This window comes from Archocentrus centrarchus, chromosome 19 (assembly GCF_007364275.1).
Source record: "Archocentrus centrarchus isolate MPI-CPG fArcCen1 chromosome 19, fArcCen1, whole genome shotgun sequence".
Classification (NCBI taxonomy): domain Eukaryota; kingdom Metazoa; phylum Chordata; class Actinopteri; order Cichliformes; family Cichlidae; genus Archocentrus; species Archocentrus centrarchus.
Genome location: NC_044364.1, coordinates 13,771,154 through 13,786,984, shown reverse-complemented (window position 1 = coordinate 13,786,984; position 15,831 = coordinate 13,771,154). Strand labels below are relative to the sequence as shown.

Sequence of the window (15,831 nt, the reverse complement as noted above, 5' to 3'; positions counted from 1 at the left end):
GAAAACCTTCCTCACTTATCAAAGATAACATCAGGCATACGCAAGTGTTTACAAAGCTCTGTCTGTAGCGGGACTTAAAAAAAAAAAAAAAAATCTTTCTCACTCTCAACCTCACATCCCGAAATAACAATATTTGAGGACTGAAAACCAACTGCCAAGCAAATCATCTAAGGAATTCCCACAGATTCCCAAGAGAGGCTACAAGGCAGCGGCCCATTCCCTAAAAAGGAAGAGTCCAAAAACGAAAGAATCAAGGAAGTTACTCTGTTTGAGCTACTGTGTAAACATGCAAGGGACTGATATACTTTCCTTCTGTGTAAGGGGCTGTTATTCCAAATGCCAATAAAGAGCTCAGAATTTTAACATTTTAACTTTATTTAATATCCACGATTATATACTAATTCATAAATTAACCAAAATACACTAAAGGACGACCTCTCTCCTGAATATAGACGTCAAAGATGGCCTGCTGTTTCCTAGGCTTACTAACAACGCCATCCTGTGCGTACATGCCGGAATGTGGAGGACTGCTCAAGATGGGTGGTCTACCTTCTTCCGCTGTCCTACTACCCAATACATACGAATATCTGAGTCCTGCCGCTGCATGGAGTTTAGGGGGATGTGACCTGACATGCAGTGCAGTCACAAAGATAATACATTTTCAGTTTGCAGAATGCAGAAAATATGAACATTATATTTGGATTCTTTATCAAAAGCAATCTAAACAGCTGTAATTACGATTTACTTTGACAGTCCACTGGCGAAAGAGTTTCATGTTTCTTCAATGCGGCCCTACTCTTGGTTGTTGGCTGCCTTTTTAATGGTGTCTGCGGGCAGTGGGCGCCATCTTGTGGTTCAAAGAATGAAATGCAATTAGTGGATTGAAAATGTGGAGAACATGATTGAAAGAAGTGATCTTCAAAAAGTAAATATTATATTATAAATATGTCTATCTATCTATCTATCTATCTATCTATCTATCTATCTATCTATCTATCTATCTATCTATCTATCTATCTATCTATCTATCTATCTATCTATCTATCTATCTATCTATCTATCATGTTCACTGTTCAGTGAAACTGCAGTAGGAAAAGAACAGGTGTAAATGATATTCATTCACTGTTGCACTATAATTAATTAGTGGGAATACAGATTTTGCTGGGACACTTAGATAGAATATAACTTTTTTTTTAAATGACCTTTTATTATTATTGTACAGTAGTGCAAATGATCTGAATATGGAGATTTTCAATAAATGAACAAAGATGGTGCGTTGGCATATTTTAGCAGAAAGCCCAGGGAAGAGTTAGCCTTGTTTTGTGCTTTAAAACTAAATTGATATCAACAGCAAAGCTAAGCCTGAGGACCTCTTTTTCTAAAATGTGCAAAGTAGAGACTGATGAGAGTGTAAATGTGTATGATTTTCATGAGAGGCAGTTATATTTGTGAATTTGATTTGAACTGAACATGTGAATCAGTTCATTAGCACAGATATTAAAATAGGATGAATTAGAATATTTCCTATGGACATTTCCATAAATGTTTTATGATCCATCCATTCTATTCCGCTTATCCTGTTCAGGGTCGTGGGGGTGTCATTCTAGCTGTGAGGCAGCAGTGCTAACCACCACGCCATCATGCTGCCCTTGTTTTATGATTCCTAAATATATTCATATATTAATTATCCATTTGCATCTCAACAAACTAGCCACTATAGAAGTCTGTCACCCTCAGGATCAATTGTACTTCATGATATACTTCACTTTTTTTTTCCTATTGTTTGTTTATTTCTACTTTGTTTCCCTATTCCAATCAAAACTTCCATCTCCATTCTGCCAATTCAGTGCCGGTTTATGCATCAGTAATGTGCACTTTCATGGATTGCAGTGATGCTAGATTTAAAGATCACTGAAAGGGTTTATTCACCTTGTGTCCTTTGATTGGTTGCAGTGAAATTGTCCCCAGACCTACTCTGTGGATTGGGGAATGACCAGGCATTTTCAACTCCTGGATTAAATGATGTGAAATAAAGATTTCATTTTTTTTAAACAAAAACTTTCATTGAACAGAAATCTTTTGTTTTTTGCAGCTGACCTGTCGTGGGTGTAGCACCAACTGATGATGTAATCAAACTGTATCGGAGAGAAAGTGGGGTTTTAGGACACTCAAAAAGTTAAAAAGTAGAAAGTTAAAAAGGAAACTTAATAACTAAAAAAAAAAAAAAAAGACTAAAAAAGGAAACTTAACAACTACAGAGTTAAAAAGTAAAAAAGTTAGGGCAAGGAGGGCATCAAGGTCTTCAAGGAGGGAGAATAGATCTTCTCCGGTGTCACCCATTAGGTTGCCTCTCTTTGGGGTTGAATGGGTCCAGCATAAGAAGCCAATGATATGGATACAGGGGAGTTTGCCTGAGAAGCAGGGAGGTCCTGAGTTTCTTGAGGCAAGTAGAACGTGCCACACATAGGCACACTGGCACTTGCCCGCTTGCCCACTTGGCCTGTTGAGCCTCCTGCACTGGTTTCAATGCAGATGCTGCAACACAAACAAAAATATAGTGAGTCTTCTGAGCCTTTTAAATACACCTCAAAGACAAGCTGTTGATTATTAAACCTGCAGTAAGCAGCATTTAATGGAAATATTGAATGAATTGACATTTGATATGAGAGTCACAGTCTTCAGACCATGAGGAGGTTCTGTACATTAGCTCTATTTTTTGGACAACACTTGTTTTGTCCTGGTGGTAAAATTTACAGTGTTTTGAACATCAGTAATACCCCTGACCTTCACCTGAAGGTCTGAGTGAGCAGGTTTCTCTTGTTTTAATTTGAATTTTCAGTAGCACTCCAGTCTCGTTAAGACTTAAAAATATTTCACAAATATATTTGTCATCTGTTGAAATGCACTAAGTTGTAAAAAAAAATAGTTCATTAAACATGTTTGTGGTTTTCACATTAAAAAAAAAAAAAAGCTTTTGTTTTCTGCTCAGATTTCATGTTTTCGTGTGATTTTATGTTTTTTGTGTGACAACTGGGATAGGCTATGCCATAGTTGGCATATCACAAACAGATTTGGCATCATCTGAAGATAACTTTGTTTTTGAGTTCAGGAATGGAAGAAGAGCTACAACAAGTCAATTTGTTTCAAACTAATTGTAGCTAAAATGTGATTCATGAACAGCATTCTTGACTGATGGAAAGAAATAACTTCAAATTATTCAGTGAAGACAGAGCCATTTCTTTTATTTCTCTCCATTCTCTGAAGACACATGACAGTATATTATAAGATGATAATATGGACTTGGTTTCTGTACAAAAGTCCCACTTCTGTAGATCCACCTGTGGTCAGTACACATCTACCAGCTTTAATGGATATAAAATTTTGTTTATACAGGAGGAGAAAGATCTGATATTGAGGGATAATCAGTCGCATCTTGTACCATCAGACTGTGATTGGAGCTACAATACTGAAACATTTATGGCAGCTGTGTTGAAACACAACACTTATGATAAGGATAGAAAAGCATTAGGGATTAGCCAGTTCATCTGATGTGACAGAGGGAGGCAGGCTGTCCAAAGCTCCCATCTCTGCAACAATGCACACACAGAACAGACAGAACATTAGCACTGAGACACAGCAGGTAGAAAGTTGTCTGTCATTTTATCATATCTGTGTGTTTTGGACCATTCTCTGTAACTCATAGATGCTGTGCAGAGAAATCCCAGTACATCAGTCTGTGTGGCACCAACAACCATGTCACATTTAAAGTAACATAAATCACATTTCTTCCAAATTCTGATGCTCACTTTAAAAGGATCATGTCTACATGCCTAAATGCACTGAGTTGGTGCCATGTGATTGACTAATTAGAAAACTGCATTAGCCATCAGTTGAACAGAGTCTCTGACATGATGATTATCAAATCATATCTGTATACATGGCTACAAAAGATACACAGCTTTGTTTTGAGGAGGAATGATGTGAATTGTATATGTATTATTGTATGCTTATATAATTATAATGTAGAAGAAATTTCCAGTATTGCAACATCTCTAGATGTGATAAAGTAAAAATTGTAGTACTATATTTCACATATAGTTTTGTGCATGGGGCAATCTGTGTGGTAATTCAGTACAAATTGAAGATTATATTATTGATAGAATATTTTCATGAGTCACAAATGGGCTGATATATGGACTGGAAAATGCTCCCTTATCCAAATATGATTGCTGTGCTTTTGTTTTTGCGGTGGCTTTTGAAAGCAGATCTATGCGGCTCACTTTAAAATAATTGAAGTGAAAGTGAGAAGCATACCCACAGGAAGTCAATGACAGTGTGGAAAATTCATCTCTTTGTCTGCTATCCTCAGGGCACCTGTGGAGGTACAGCAAGAATGAAAGCCTGAAATGACTGATACACATAGAACACATGGAGAAATTGAATTCCCTCAGACACTGAGGAGTTGTGACATACGTAGGATTGGATTTAAACAAGAGAGAACCAAATAATGTTAAAGTGCTTTGAGTGCTCAAGTACAGGAGAAAAGTGCTATACTTTCATTTACCAATGCATCCTATCAAGTGAATGTGCATTCTGCGGAAGTCTAGAGAAAACCATTTTTTAAGAATGAAAAATCAAGGCTACTGCAATTGCAAACAAAAGGAGAGGAGCTCACGCTTTCTTAAAAAATAAAATCATGAATTACCATTCACGTGATAATATACAATAAAACAGTACTCAGCAGCCTCTCCTGTCAGTTCTTTATCCCATGGTTAGACTACAGAATTGCCATGTTGAACTGCAGGTTGTGTCCGTCGCCTTCATTCTGCTCGTCGGCTTGGTGAGGTCAGTGTAGTGGTACATAACCCAGTTCTCAAACTCCAAAGAGGGTCCTAAAGCTCTCAGTGAATTTCTGGAGCTAAACAATGACTGTTGTTTCCAGCCTTAGTTCATAGCAATCGAAACAAATGGCTGCTGAATACCAGAATACCAGTAATGCCACATCAGGGACCTGGTCAGCCTGCTGGTGTGGAAACAGGACAAGGCAGACCAGGTCTACCAGGTTAATGACTGAACTTTCAAAATAAGAGGGAATAACAAAAATAAATAATGACTCACATACCTGGATGACCCACCCAAGTAAACAAAATAATAAAATAATAACTATATTATTTGTAACAAACTGCTAAAATCATTATTGGAATTGTATTGGCATGATAATTTGGCTTTTAAAAAAGACTAATATTAAAGAAAAGGAAAAAAGAAAAAAGCCTTTAACAGGATGCCATTGCTGTGGTTCCTAGAATGCCACTCAGTCACTGAGTCAATGTATGGAGCCAGTTAGGTGTTACTATGTGGTTGCTTTGGTACTTGTCAACTACAGAAGTTAGCTAACTCAACTTTTCAGTTTTAATTTTGAGCCATTATAGGCATCAGTTTTTCTATTTTTAATAAAATTGTTAAAAAATAAGTATTTTTTTAAAAAAGAAATAAATCAGTTGTCTTGTTCCTATTGTTTAAGGTCAGCTGGGGCAGGCATCGGCCTAAATTGGATAAGTGGTTAAGAAATAGCAAATAAAACAACAAGAACAAAAGAACCAACTCTGTGCTCAAACTGCAGCGTGTAGTTGGTTCTTATATACGGCACAAATGAACCAGCTGCTAGAGGATAAGACATGCCCAGAATGGCTGACTGAAGGCCGGATGATCCTGATCCCCCAAGGACCCCCAGAAGGGACCGGTCCCGTCCAACTACAGGCCAATAACCTGCCTCGGTACAACATGGAAACTCCTGTCAGGCATCACAGCAGCTAAGATGAGCAGGCGTGTTGCACAATACATGAGTGGGGCTACACATCCAGGCAGAATGTGTGAGACCTGGGATGTGGGCCTGTGACTGCAACCAGACAAGCACGCAGTGGCATCAGAATGATTGAAATCGGAAGGTACTATGTCTGCAGCCAGAGAGGAGAGAGATGGGAAAAAGCATCTGAGCATTATTTTCATTTTGCTCTGTTTTTACACACTGAGAGACAAAGTCTCAAACAGCTTTATTGTAAATATGTTTTATACTGCTCAAATTCCAAATTTGATTTGCAAAATATACTGTTCATGCAAAAATTCAGTCTAAAATCAAATTGTGTTTTTTGTTTTACTTCATTTAAAACCGTTGATACACTCTTAAATGCAGTAAATTGTAAATAATTGTCAGATATTGAAAGTGTCCTGGAAAAATGGGCAAAAGCACTTACTCACGGGACATTTTCAGTCCCTTTTATAGTTCATATAAACAGAAAAGTCCAGGCAGACATATGGAGGCTTAGGTGCCATAAGGTTAAAGCTGATTAGTGAAAGTATGCATGCTTACATCCCAAAGTGTGAAGACAAACCTGATCTGCCAAACATAACCATGTTAGAAATGCAACTGCAGGCATGCAGGAGTGGAGGTGACACACCTTATGATATTTTAAAAGACCACATGAGGGCACTAAAGTCTGCAAATGAAGACACTATTGTGAGGCAGTTCTTGGAGAAAGAAGTAAAATGTCAGAGATCTGAAGTTTTGGTTTGCGAATGTTTACATTTTTAAAGCAACTTGCGTTCATTTTTATTGAATTCAGTTTGATTCTTTCTTGATTTCCTGTACTGTGTGCATGCAACAATGAATGTGTGTTTTGTTTTTTTTTCCCATATATAATCTACCTAGGCCAAATTTCATATGAAGAATTATAAATATAAAATCTTTCTGATGTAAGAAGATCAAAGATCTTATCAGTGACACTGCGTGCGTGTTCATATTTCTGATTTAATGGTCATCTCTGTGATTTAGTGTGTTTTGTCATCAGCTGGGGAGACTCAGCAAGAAAGCGCTGCTCGAGGTGTGTGACTCAGAGCCATTGTCATGTCCCGAGAAAACAGTGGCATCAAAATGCGGAAGGGACTCACAAAATGACTCTCTGCTTATATTACTCCGACAAAAGTCTAATCTCACTTTATGATTCTTCCACTTTTTTTTTTTTACTTCAGCCACGTATGCGAGGTCACGTTGATGTAGCTCGCATCAATGTGACTTGTTTTATTCTGTAGTTAAATTAGTTGGTTAATTGGTGGCAGAATAGTTAGTTTTCTGTGTATGGTGGATAGATATTGTATCTGAAAATTACAGGCATCATGTTCATGATTTATTAAGGCTACAGTAAGCATTCAGGGTACTACCAACTGGAAATTAACATGTTGTCATATTTCATAATTTAGCACGTGTGGAAATGTAGGATCTCGACTAGATTTTAGAATTAACATTCTGGATTTTTAAGCAGTGCGTTTCTGACATTCAAATGCATCACATCTACAAAGGACACAATATGCAAAGCACAGCACACAGCTTAACAGCTTAAACACCGAGCACCAAGGCTTAACACTAGCTATTATGTAAGCTACCATATAAACACAGCAGGTTTGTGTAACATGGAAGACTAGGAACTGTAAGGCAAGCATACATAAATGTATTTGTTAGCAGACTGGGGTCAGGTAACATCACATTATACTACAAAGTGACAGCATATTGACAGCATATTGTTTCCATAGCATTAGAATAGTTGTCCTACTGTTTTAGGCCATTTCAGGCCATTATTTGAGGTGTCTTTTCTTTATTATACATGTAGTCAACTACTTATATTTTTTAATATACTCCAGTGTGTAGCCAGTAGTAGCCACACTTACACTGTAACTGCACATACACACATATTCTGAGATAAGCTTACAGCCCCATTACAGACAGTGACAAACATTTGACCCAGCTGTACTGAGGCAGCAAACATACAGTATACTGTAATTACAATAACATTTCTGAACATTTTTAAAAAAGGTATTCCATTAAAATACATACAACCCAACTAATAACAGTACTTTTCTGTAATTTTAAGCCTGATTATTTGTATTACAGCAATATCTTTTTTTTTTTGCATGAAACACAAAAATAAACAAGTTCTCTTGTAAATCAAAGCTACACGACTGAATTTTAATTATGTAAAATTTCTCTATTTTTCCATTATCTTTACAGTATTTCTCTGCCAGCTGCTGGTATATTACAGTTTTTTCCAATTTTTTAATTTTTTTACAGTTTAGGTTCAGTGTCATGGTGTGTCAGTCACTGAAATCTACCACACGATTCAGATCGTTTTATACTAATCAAACCATTCAGTGACCCTTTGTGCGTAAAATGGCCAAAGTCTTCCTGTAGGGTGACTGGGCTCAGTCTTGGAGAGGGAATGAGACGTCTGGAGGGAGATCAGAGTAGAGCTGCTACTTTGCATTAAAGAAGCCAGCTGTGATGGACTGAACAATTTCTTTGGAGGTTTTTAGGGCTCATCCAAATAGAAGAACACTACAGAGTTTAATATAGTGTGCAGAAATTGCTGGAGAATTTGCATCTTTACATATCTACATTTCTAGTCTGAGAACACCTCTGGACTGCCAACGGCAAGGTGAAAAACAATGCTGGTGGGAAAGACCTGTACAATACCTTGCTTATCCTGGTACACCTATTGCCGATTATTTGAGTCAGGAGGATGAATAAAAGGATGATCACCATTTAAATTCAGAGTTAGTATAGACTCGGTTGCAATGATTTTGCTGCCAGACTATTTATGTCACTTTCTCTACTGATGTCTGTTGAAGTGGTGCTGCCAAAGCCCCAGGCTTCAGTAATTAAATTTAAGAGTAAAAATGTATTAGAACTAACAGAAATTTGCAGGCCAACCGTCTGACAGAACTAATTTTTCCTTATAAGATTCTGAATCTTTTTCTTTCTTTTTAAAAGATTTTCTGAGGGTCATAGCTTGACTGAATACAGGTATCTGGAATGAGTCCAGTATGCAAGAGCTCCAACTGATCTCACTGAATTTAAAATGAAAAAAATAAATTACACCTGTGCATAAAATCTATGCCAGCGATTTAATATTACTTGCACACTTGGCGCATAGAAATATCACCGGTAGCTCATAAATGATCTTATTTAAAGTTTTCAAGCAAAATTTCCCCTGAATCTTTTTCTCCATCTTTCTTCTTATCATCCAGTACACATAAATTAGCTCAATATGTTCTTGTTCACTGTGCTCTATATATCCCACTGCTTCTTCCTCTCTTCTCTGGCTTTACACATCTGTCAGTTGAAAGTGCCCTCCCCTGCCCTGACTCAAACGGTGGCTCACTCTCTCCACCCCTTTCTTCTCCTTTTTTTTTTCTCAAGCTGTCTCACTCTTTCCCTCCTCCTCTCCTCTTACTCTCTCTCCTCACTCTCTCAGTCTCTCTCTTCACTTGATCACTTTGGTCCCTTGCTCCTCTCCCTCTCCGTTACTCCTACACAGCTCTGTCACACACTTATTCCAGCTCTCCCTGGGCACCATCTCCACTATCGGGGATCATCACTGTATCTGCGTTTTGCCAGGTGGACGCACTCCCCGCAGTCACCATTTCCACCCCGGAGAGTTCCACGCTGGCAGCGCAGCCCCTTCCCAGGCTGAGCATCGGGCGAAAGACCCTGGTGGCAGCTGCTGTGGGGGTCATGCTGGTCCTGGTTCTGGTGGTCCTCATCCCTGTGTTGGTCAGCTCTGTTGGCGCAGGTGGTGTCGATGACAGCACAAGCCACTACGAGATGCTGGGCACCTGCCGCATGGTTTGTGACCCCTTCCCCAGCACGGGCACCACGGGCCAAGGTGTGCACACAGGCACAGATACAGCAACTACAGTCTTACAGGTGGAAAATGAGGAAGATCTGAGTGATCACAGCATCGGCCCACCACTGCCTACGTACAGTGCTCATGGCCCACAAGGGAAACCAGGACGCCCTGGCAAGCCCGGACCCCCAGGACCACCTGGAGAGCCAGGACCACCAGGTCCTAAAGGACCACCAGGAGATGCTGTGGACATTGTACGGACGGGGATTCTAGGTTTAGGGGGTAAAGGGGCAGTTAGTACAACTACATACAATACCGCTCCTCGGGTGGCATTTTATGCAGGACTACGAAACCCTCAAGAAGGTTATGATATACTACGCTTTGATGACGTGGTGACTAATATTGGTGGTAACTATGAAGGCGCAACAGGCAAATTCACCTGTAAGATCCCTGGCACCTACTTTTTCACCTACAATGTGCTGATGAGGGGAGGAGATGGCACGAGCATGTGGGCTGACCTGATCAAAAATGGCTTGGTGGGTATCAGTTTTAATTTTGATTTCTTATGTTTAATGACCTATTGATTGATCAAAAAATTTGTAAAGGCGAGTGCTTGTCAAAATATATGCAGATAAAAATGATACTTTAAATTTTGACTGATACACTGGGATGAACCTACATCAAAATGCTCAAGGAACAGCGTAACCAGTGCACTGGCAGGCTAAATTGAGAAGTCGAGCATTCATGTGTATAGTGATTTAGTTCTGATTTAGTCTGGTGTTGCAGTCCAGTATAATGACAACACACAGTGGCATGTTGCCAGATTGTGTATCTGTGCATATTACACATCCAATGATGTACAAGTTGAAGTGAGTGGAAGGAGCACAGCACTATCTCTACTTTGCACACATCAAACCACGGCCTTGGGGTAGTGGCTAGTTCAAAGCTGGTGCCCTTTGAAATACAACAACCTTCATGGAGCTATGATGTGCTGGTAAGCGTTATCAGAATGCCTGTCAGGCGAAAGCATGTCAGTATTGAACGATGATATTTGCTATATTCATGGCTAATTTTGTAATGTCTTTAAGGCCCCAGGCGATGACACTGATCAAACACCTTGTAAATGTTAACCTTAAAACTTTGCTGAAAACATCACAGCCAGACTGCAATAGGCTGCACCGAAGGTGGATACAATAATGCAAACAGCTCTACATTCTAATGTACATCAGCACAATAGCTCATCAGTTTCAATTTAGACTCTTTAATAGAACTGTAGATTCAGCTTTAGCTCCATACCTTTAGGTGAATACAAGCTACAAGGTAAGTTTTTTTTTTCCTGAGTAAAAAACCCTAAATTGCAAACAAAGACAACCAAACCACATCTGGAAAACATGCTATAATTACAGCTTCAGTGCAAACAGACATTTTGAGTTTCACAAATGTTACAGTGTTACAAATGTTATTGTAGTGCCATCTTGTTATTGCAGGGAAAGGCTACCCTTGGGGATACACAGGAATTTTATGCTACAAGGAAGTGAAATATCCATTTACATAGTTAAAATGCGATATAAATGAAATATATTCTGGATGCTTTATTTATAATCCTGAAAACCTACTCCACTCCCACTACAAACTTACTGAGAAACTGCTAGCCAACTAACTGACTAAAAGACTATTGATTGCAAGAGATGCCTACTCCAGTGTATCTGCTTTCTTTAGTGTGGATTGGAATTGAGTCAGAAATGAAGTTTAACACATTTTACATACTCAGATAAACCATAACCTGCTTGTGTACATTAATTATTTAAAAAGAAATTTTGATATAAGTAATGAAAATTTCCTCAAATTTAAATAAACACTATAAATGCCTGTGCTAATGGTTATACCACACTTACCACATAACCAGTTAAATTCTGTATTTGGTATATTATGTCTCAAGAGAATCACTTAAGATCGCAATAATCATCTAAACTTGGATTTAACTAAAGCAGCTGTAAACCAACCTTAACTGCTGAATCAGTCCTTTTTATTAAAATGAACTGTGTGGGAATAAAAGCAGAAGTTCCATCAAATACAATAATTACAATATTTAATTAATTATATTCTGTATTTATTTACTATTATATGCTACCTAATTGGCAAAAGGGGGCTACTTTCTTTTAGCTATTTTACTTCAAATAAAATATGGCACTAAATTGCTCTAAAATAAATGTCAGTCAGTGGTAGACACTGTGCTGCTGCAGTGTACCAGAGGGTTGAAGCCAGGAGAATTTATGCTGCATTGCTCACATGTATCAGAAATCCATCATCATGCTGTCATGTTGTCGTTCAGCATTTTTCAGACCCCCGCAGCCTCTTGACACACAACCCTGTTTCCAAAAAAGCATAAAAATGTTTATCCTCATTTTACTTTTGATACCAGAAATACATGTTTAAAAAGTTGGAACTGGCGCATGTTTATCACTGTTATATCACCTCTTTTTTTAAGAGTTTGGGACCTAAGAAGGCCGGCTAATGTGGGTTTGAAGGCCAAATGTTTTCCCATTCTCATTTAATATCAAATTTCAGCAGCGTTACAGTTCTGGGCCACATTTTTTATGTTTTTTGTTTCACAATGCATTGGATGGTTTAAACATCTGGAGTAGCACCTGGAGCTTAGAATCAGTATTACATGCTAAATGTGAAATTTTTGTTATTGTCTTGCTGAGATAAGCAAAGCCTTTCCTGAAACAGATATGATCTGGAAGGCAATATATATGACTTAAAAACCTGTTGTTTAGCATTAATGTTGTTTTCAGAGCACTGCAAGTTACCCAGTGCCAGGTGCACTGATGCTCTGCAACATCATCAGAGCTGCTGGCTTTTGAACTGTGTTCCAATAACAGCCCGGATGGTCTTTCTCTCCTTTACTCTGGAGGTCACAGAGTTCATAACATTCAGCTTTGATTGGTTGGATCACAGAACAGTTTACTTTTTGCTTTTTACATGGTAGAGTTTAAATTTGCATTTATAGATTTAGCAATGAACTGATAATAGCTTTCAGAAGCCCACCCAGCGATTTCCTCTGCACAGTCTTTAATGCCACTGCCTGAAGGTGCAACCATTATGGCCATTCAATATTGGTGTTTGCCTGGTCCCTTGTGTACATAGCTTTCTCTGGATTTACTGAATCTGTCAATGATATGAACATATTACATGATGCTATTTATAATTTATACAAAATTAGCAATTAGGTGAGCGACCAAAATAATATCTATATGTGTTATTCATACTGTAGACATTACAGTGTTACAGCAAAAAAATTTTTTAAATACATCACTAGATATATATACTGTAGAAATTAGAATATTGCAGTAAAAAAACAAATAAATTACACTATGGTCAGTGTACATTTGACAGTAAAGTGCTGGCAAGCCTGCTGCCAGCACAATTATAAACAACATTTTTCATTGAAAACATTTGATATATTGTCTTGTTCTCATTATTAAATATAGATTATTATTAAATGGTTTGCAAATAGCTGAATTCTGTTTTGATTTATATTTTTCAGTGTCCCAACTTTTTTCAGAAGCAGCACTGTTCAGCTTTGTGCTCCATCTGCACTAATTTGAATTTCATGTTCTTATGACTTTAACTCAGTTTAGAACTTTCTGCCACAATCTGGTTGAAGCATGGATTACGCTTCTTTAGTTGGTCTGGTGAAGTCGGAGCGTAACAGCCAACCTGGCAACCCAGCTCATTACACATTAGCTAAAGCTTAGAAAGGATATGTCCTTGAGGGGCTAACTGCAGAAGAAGTTTCATTAAAAAAACAAAAAAAACAAAAAACACAGACATGCAAAGAGATTAGGGTGTGATGCTCCATGTCCAAGTAATTACCTCTCTTGGCCCACTGACACTTACATTTGGGAAAACATGACATTTTCAGTGCATCACACAGAGAAAAGTGGATGTAAGAGAAGAGCATGAGACAAAGGGATAGTGCGCACTGCTTCCTTCCTCAGAGGCAGACTGACTCAAGCCTGACCCTTTCGGCTGAGTCATAGGAGAAGAACAAGATATTCACTACAGGGGTAACACTAACGCAAGTGAAAGTCTCAAATCAGTCCACATTTTTTGGAACTATTCTTCTGTTCAAATAAAGTGTGTTCCAAGTCCACACATGCATACACATAATGAGAGCAGTAACATGTCAGCCTCTGAACAGCAAGTCATTTAATATTTTTATAAAAATGTAAGCATTTCTTTCAGTATAATCATCTACTTTAGTCATGCCATCTTATTTGTTTGTGTGTGTGTGTGTGTGTGTGTGCGTGTGCGTGTGTGTGTGTGTGTGTGTGTGTGTGTGTGTCATTTTCCAGGTCAGGGCCAGTGCCATTGCCCAGGACCAGGACCAGAGCTATGACTACGCCAGCAACAGTGTCATACTTCATCTGGATGCAGGTGATGAGGTTTTCATAAAACTGGATGGGGGAAAGGCTCATGGGGGCAACAGCAACAAGTACAGCACCTTCTCAGGGTTTATTCTCTATGCCGACTGAAGACTGGACTGGACATGGGCTCGGGTCTGAAAAGTCACAGCCAGCAGACGCTCACTTTCTGACTTGGAGTAAGGTTAATGTTGCCCACAGCCACTGACCCACAGCCAGATTGTTTTTACAGATATTTAAGATCAGCATTAATAACAGTAATAACAGCTGCGGATTTGTGGCTGTCGGTTAACTGCCATGCCCACATGCCGTTGTATACAGGGTGCCTATGCTGCTATTCTGATGGACATGAGCAACGTAACAGTGTCAGTCACTGCCATGTGTCATATTGAGGTGCAGTAACATTTCTGACAGTGCAGAAGCTTTGCCATCATTTTTGAGCCGTCATTTCGAATTTGAGTCTGAAAATCCCACAGTCGTGGTGACTACAGTGCTTGTAAATGTGCCGTTTAGATTTATGTTGAGATTCTGTTTTCTCATGCTGTTTGTATGATTACGATGTTGTGCATCAGTGACTGGAAGAATCATATTTTGTCACAAGGAACGAACATTTGTCTTAAACTGGACGCCAGAATGAGTCTTTGATGCTTGAAAAGCTGCCAGTGTCACAAAATGTATTGTGTCTCATGTCATATCAGCCCATTATATTTGGCATATGTTAGTGTATAAAATGTACATTTGATATTAAATCATAATGTCTAAACAGAGGCAGAGTAGCTTCAGCACTGCGCACACTGTACTTCCTATTGTGTGTGTCCATTAAAACAGTTCAGCTGTTTATAGATAGTTGTATAATTTTATCATGTATGTTAAAGTGCTTGTTTGTAAAGCTTTATTTATTTAATTCATGCATGCAACGCCTGCTAAAATGTTCTGTGTGTTTCCACAAATGATAAATAGTGATTTTAAACAAAGTTTAAACAGCTAGACGTAGGAAGCATTTACTGCTGTTGCTGTTAATTTTAATGTCCATGATTTTTCATTAAAAGTACAGTTTTTTTTTAATTAATTTATTTTTTTTTGCATTTCCTCACATATTATGTAGTTAACATCAGTCACCTCGTCTCCTTTTTTGATAAGCCATTCTGATCTCTCCTTTTCCAGTGAAATCAGCCTTTATTCTTCCAAATGTTACACACGAGAGCCACGCCAACGCAGCGGGAGACAATCAATGCAGAGACGATCACTGTGGGGAGAAAGAGAAGAAATCACAGCTGTGTTAAATGCCAAATGAAGCAGGAGATGATTGTGGTTCACAATCAAAGGAGAGATGCGTTTCGTCCTCTAATGGGTGTGGAGACGCCGAGATATGGCGGGAAAAAAGGCAGGGGATGGGTGTTAGAACGTATCATGGCAAAGCTTAGATCAGCGCCGCAAAGTAATCCAGGGCAAATTAGCCTCTGCTGTGACACAAGTGTCAGAGACAAGAAAATAGCTTCCAGGCCCAAACTGTAAAAACCAATACATTTTTTTTCCTCTCAAGAGTCACTTTGATATTATGAAATTCGCCTTTGACACAGGCGACAAAACTGTCTCTTGGTTAAGAAGTTAAGAGTTGAAGAGCAAAAGTTATGAGGAATGTACGCAATAGGAGCCACAGGAGCCAACCTTCCGCTCATCTACTAATAGGAAGGTTGGTGGTTCGATCCCTGGCTTCTCCAGTATGC

The 15,831-nt window shown here is 38.7% G+C and overlaps 1 protein-coding gene across 1 annotated transcript; it reads left to right on the top strand.

Moving 5' to 3' along the window:
- Positions 1-9,328: 9,328 nt before the first annotated feature.
- On the top strand, positions 9,329-15,166 carry LOC115798163 (C1q-related factor-like). The gene is made up of 2 exons (XM_030754907.1): positions 9,329-10,210; positions 14,036-15,166. Exons 1-2 carry the CDS (start codon positions 9,563-9,565, stop codon positions 14,213-14,215), a joined length of 828 nt encoding a protein of 275 aa, XP_030610767.1. The 5' UTR covers positions 9,329-9,562; the 3' UTR covers positions 14,216-15,166.
- The last annotated feature ends 665 nt before the right edge of the window (positions 15,167-15,831 follow it).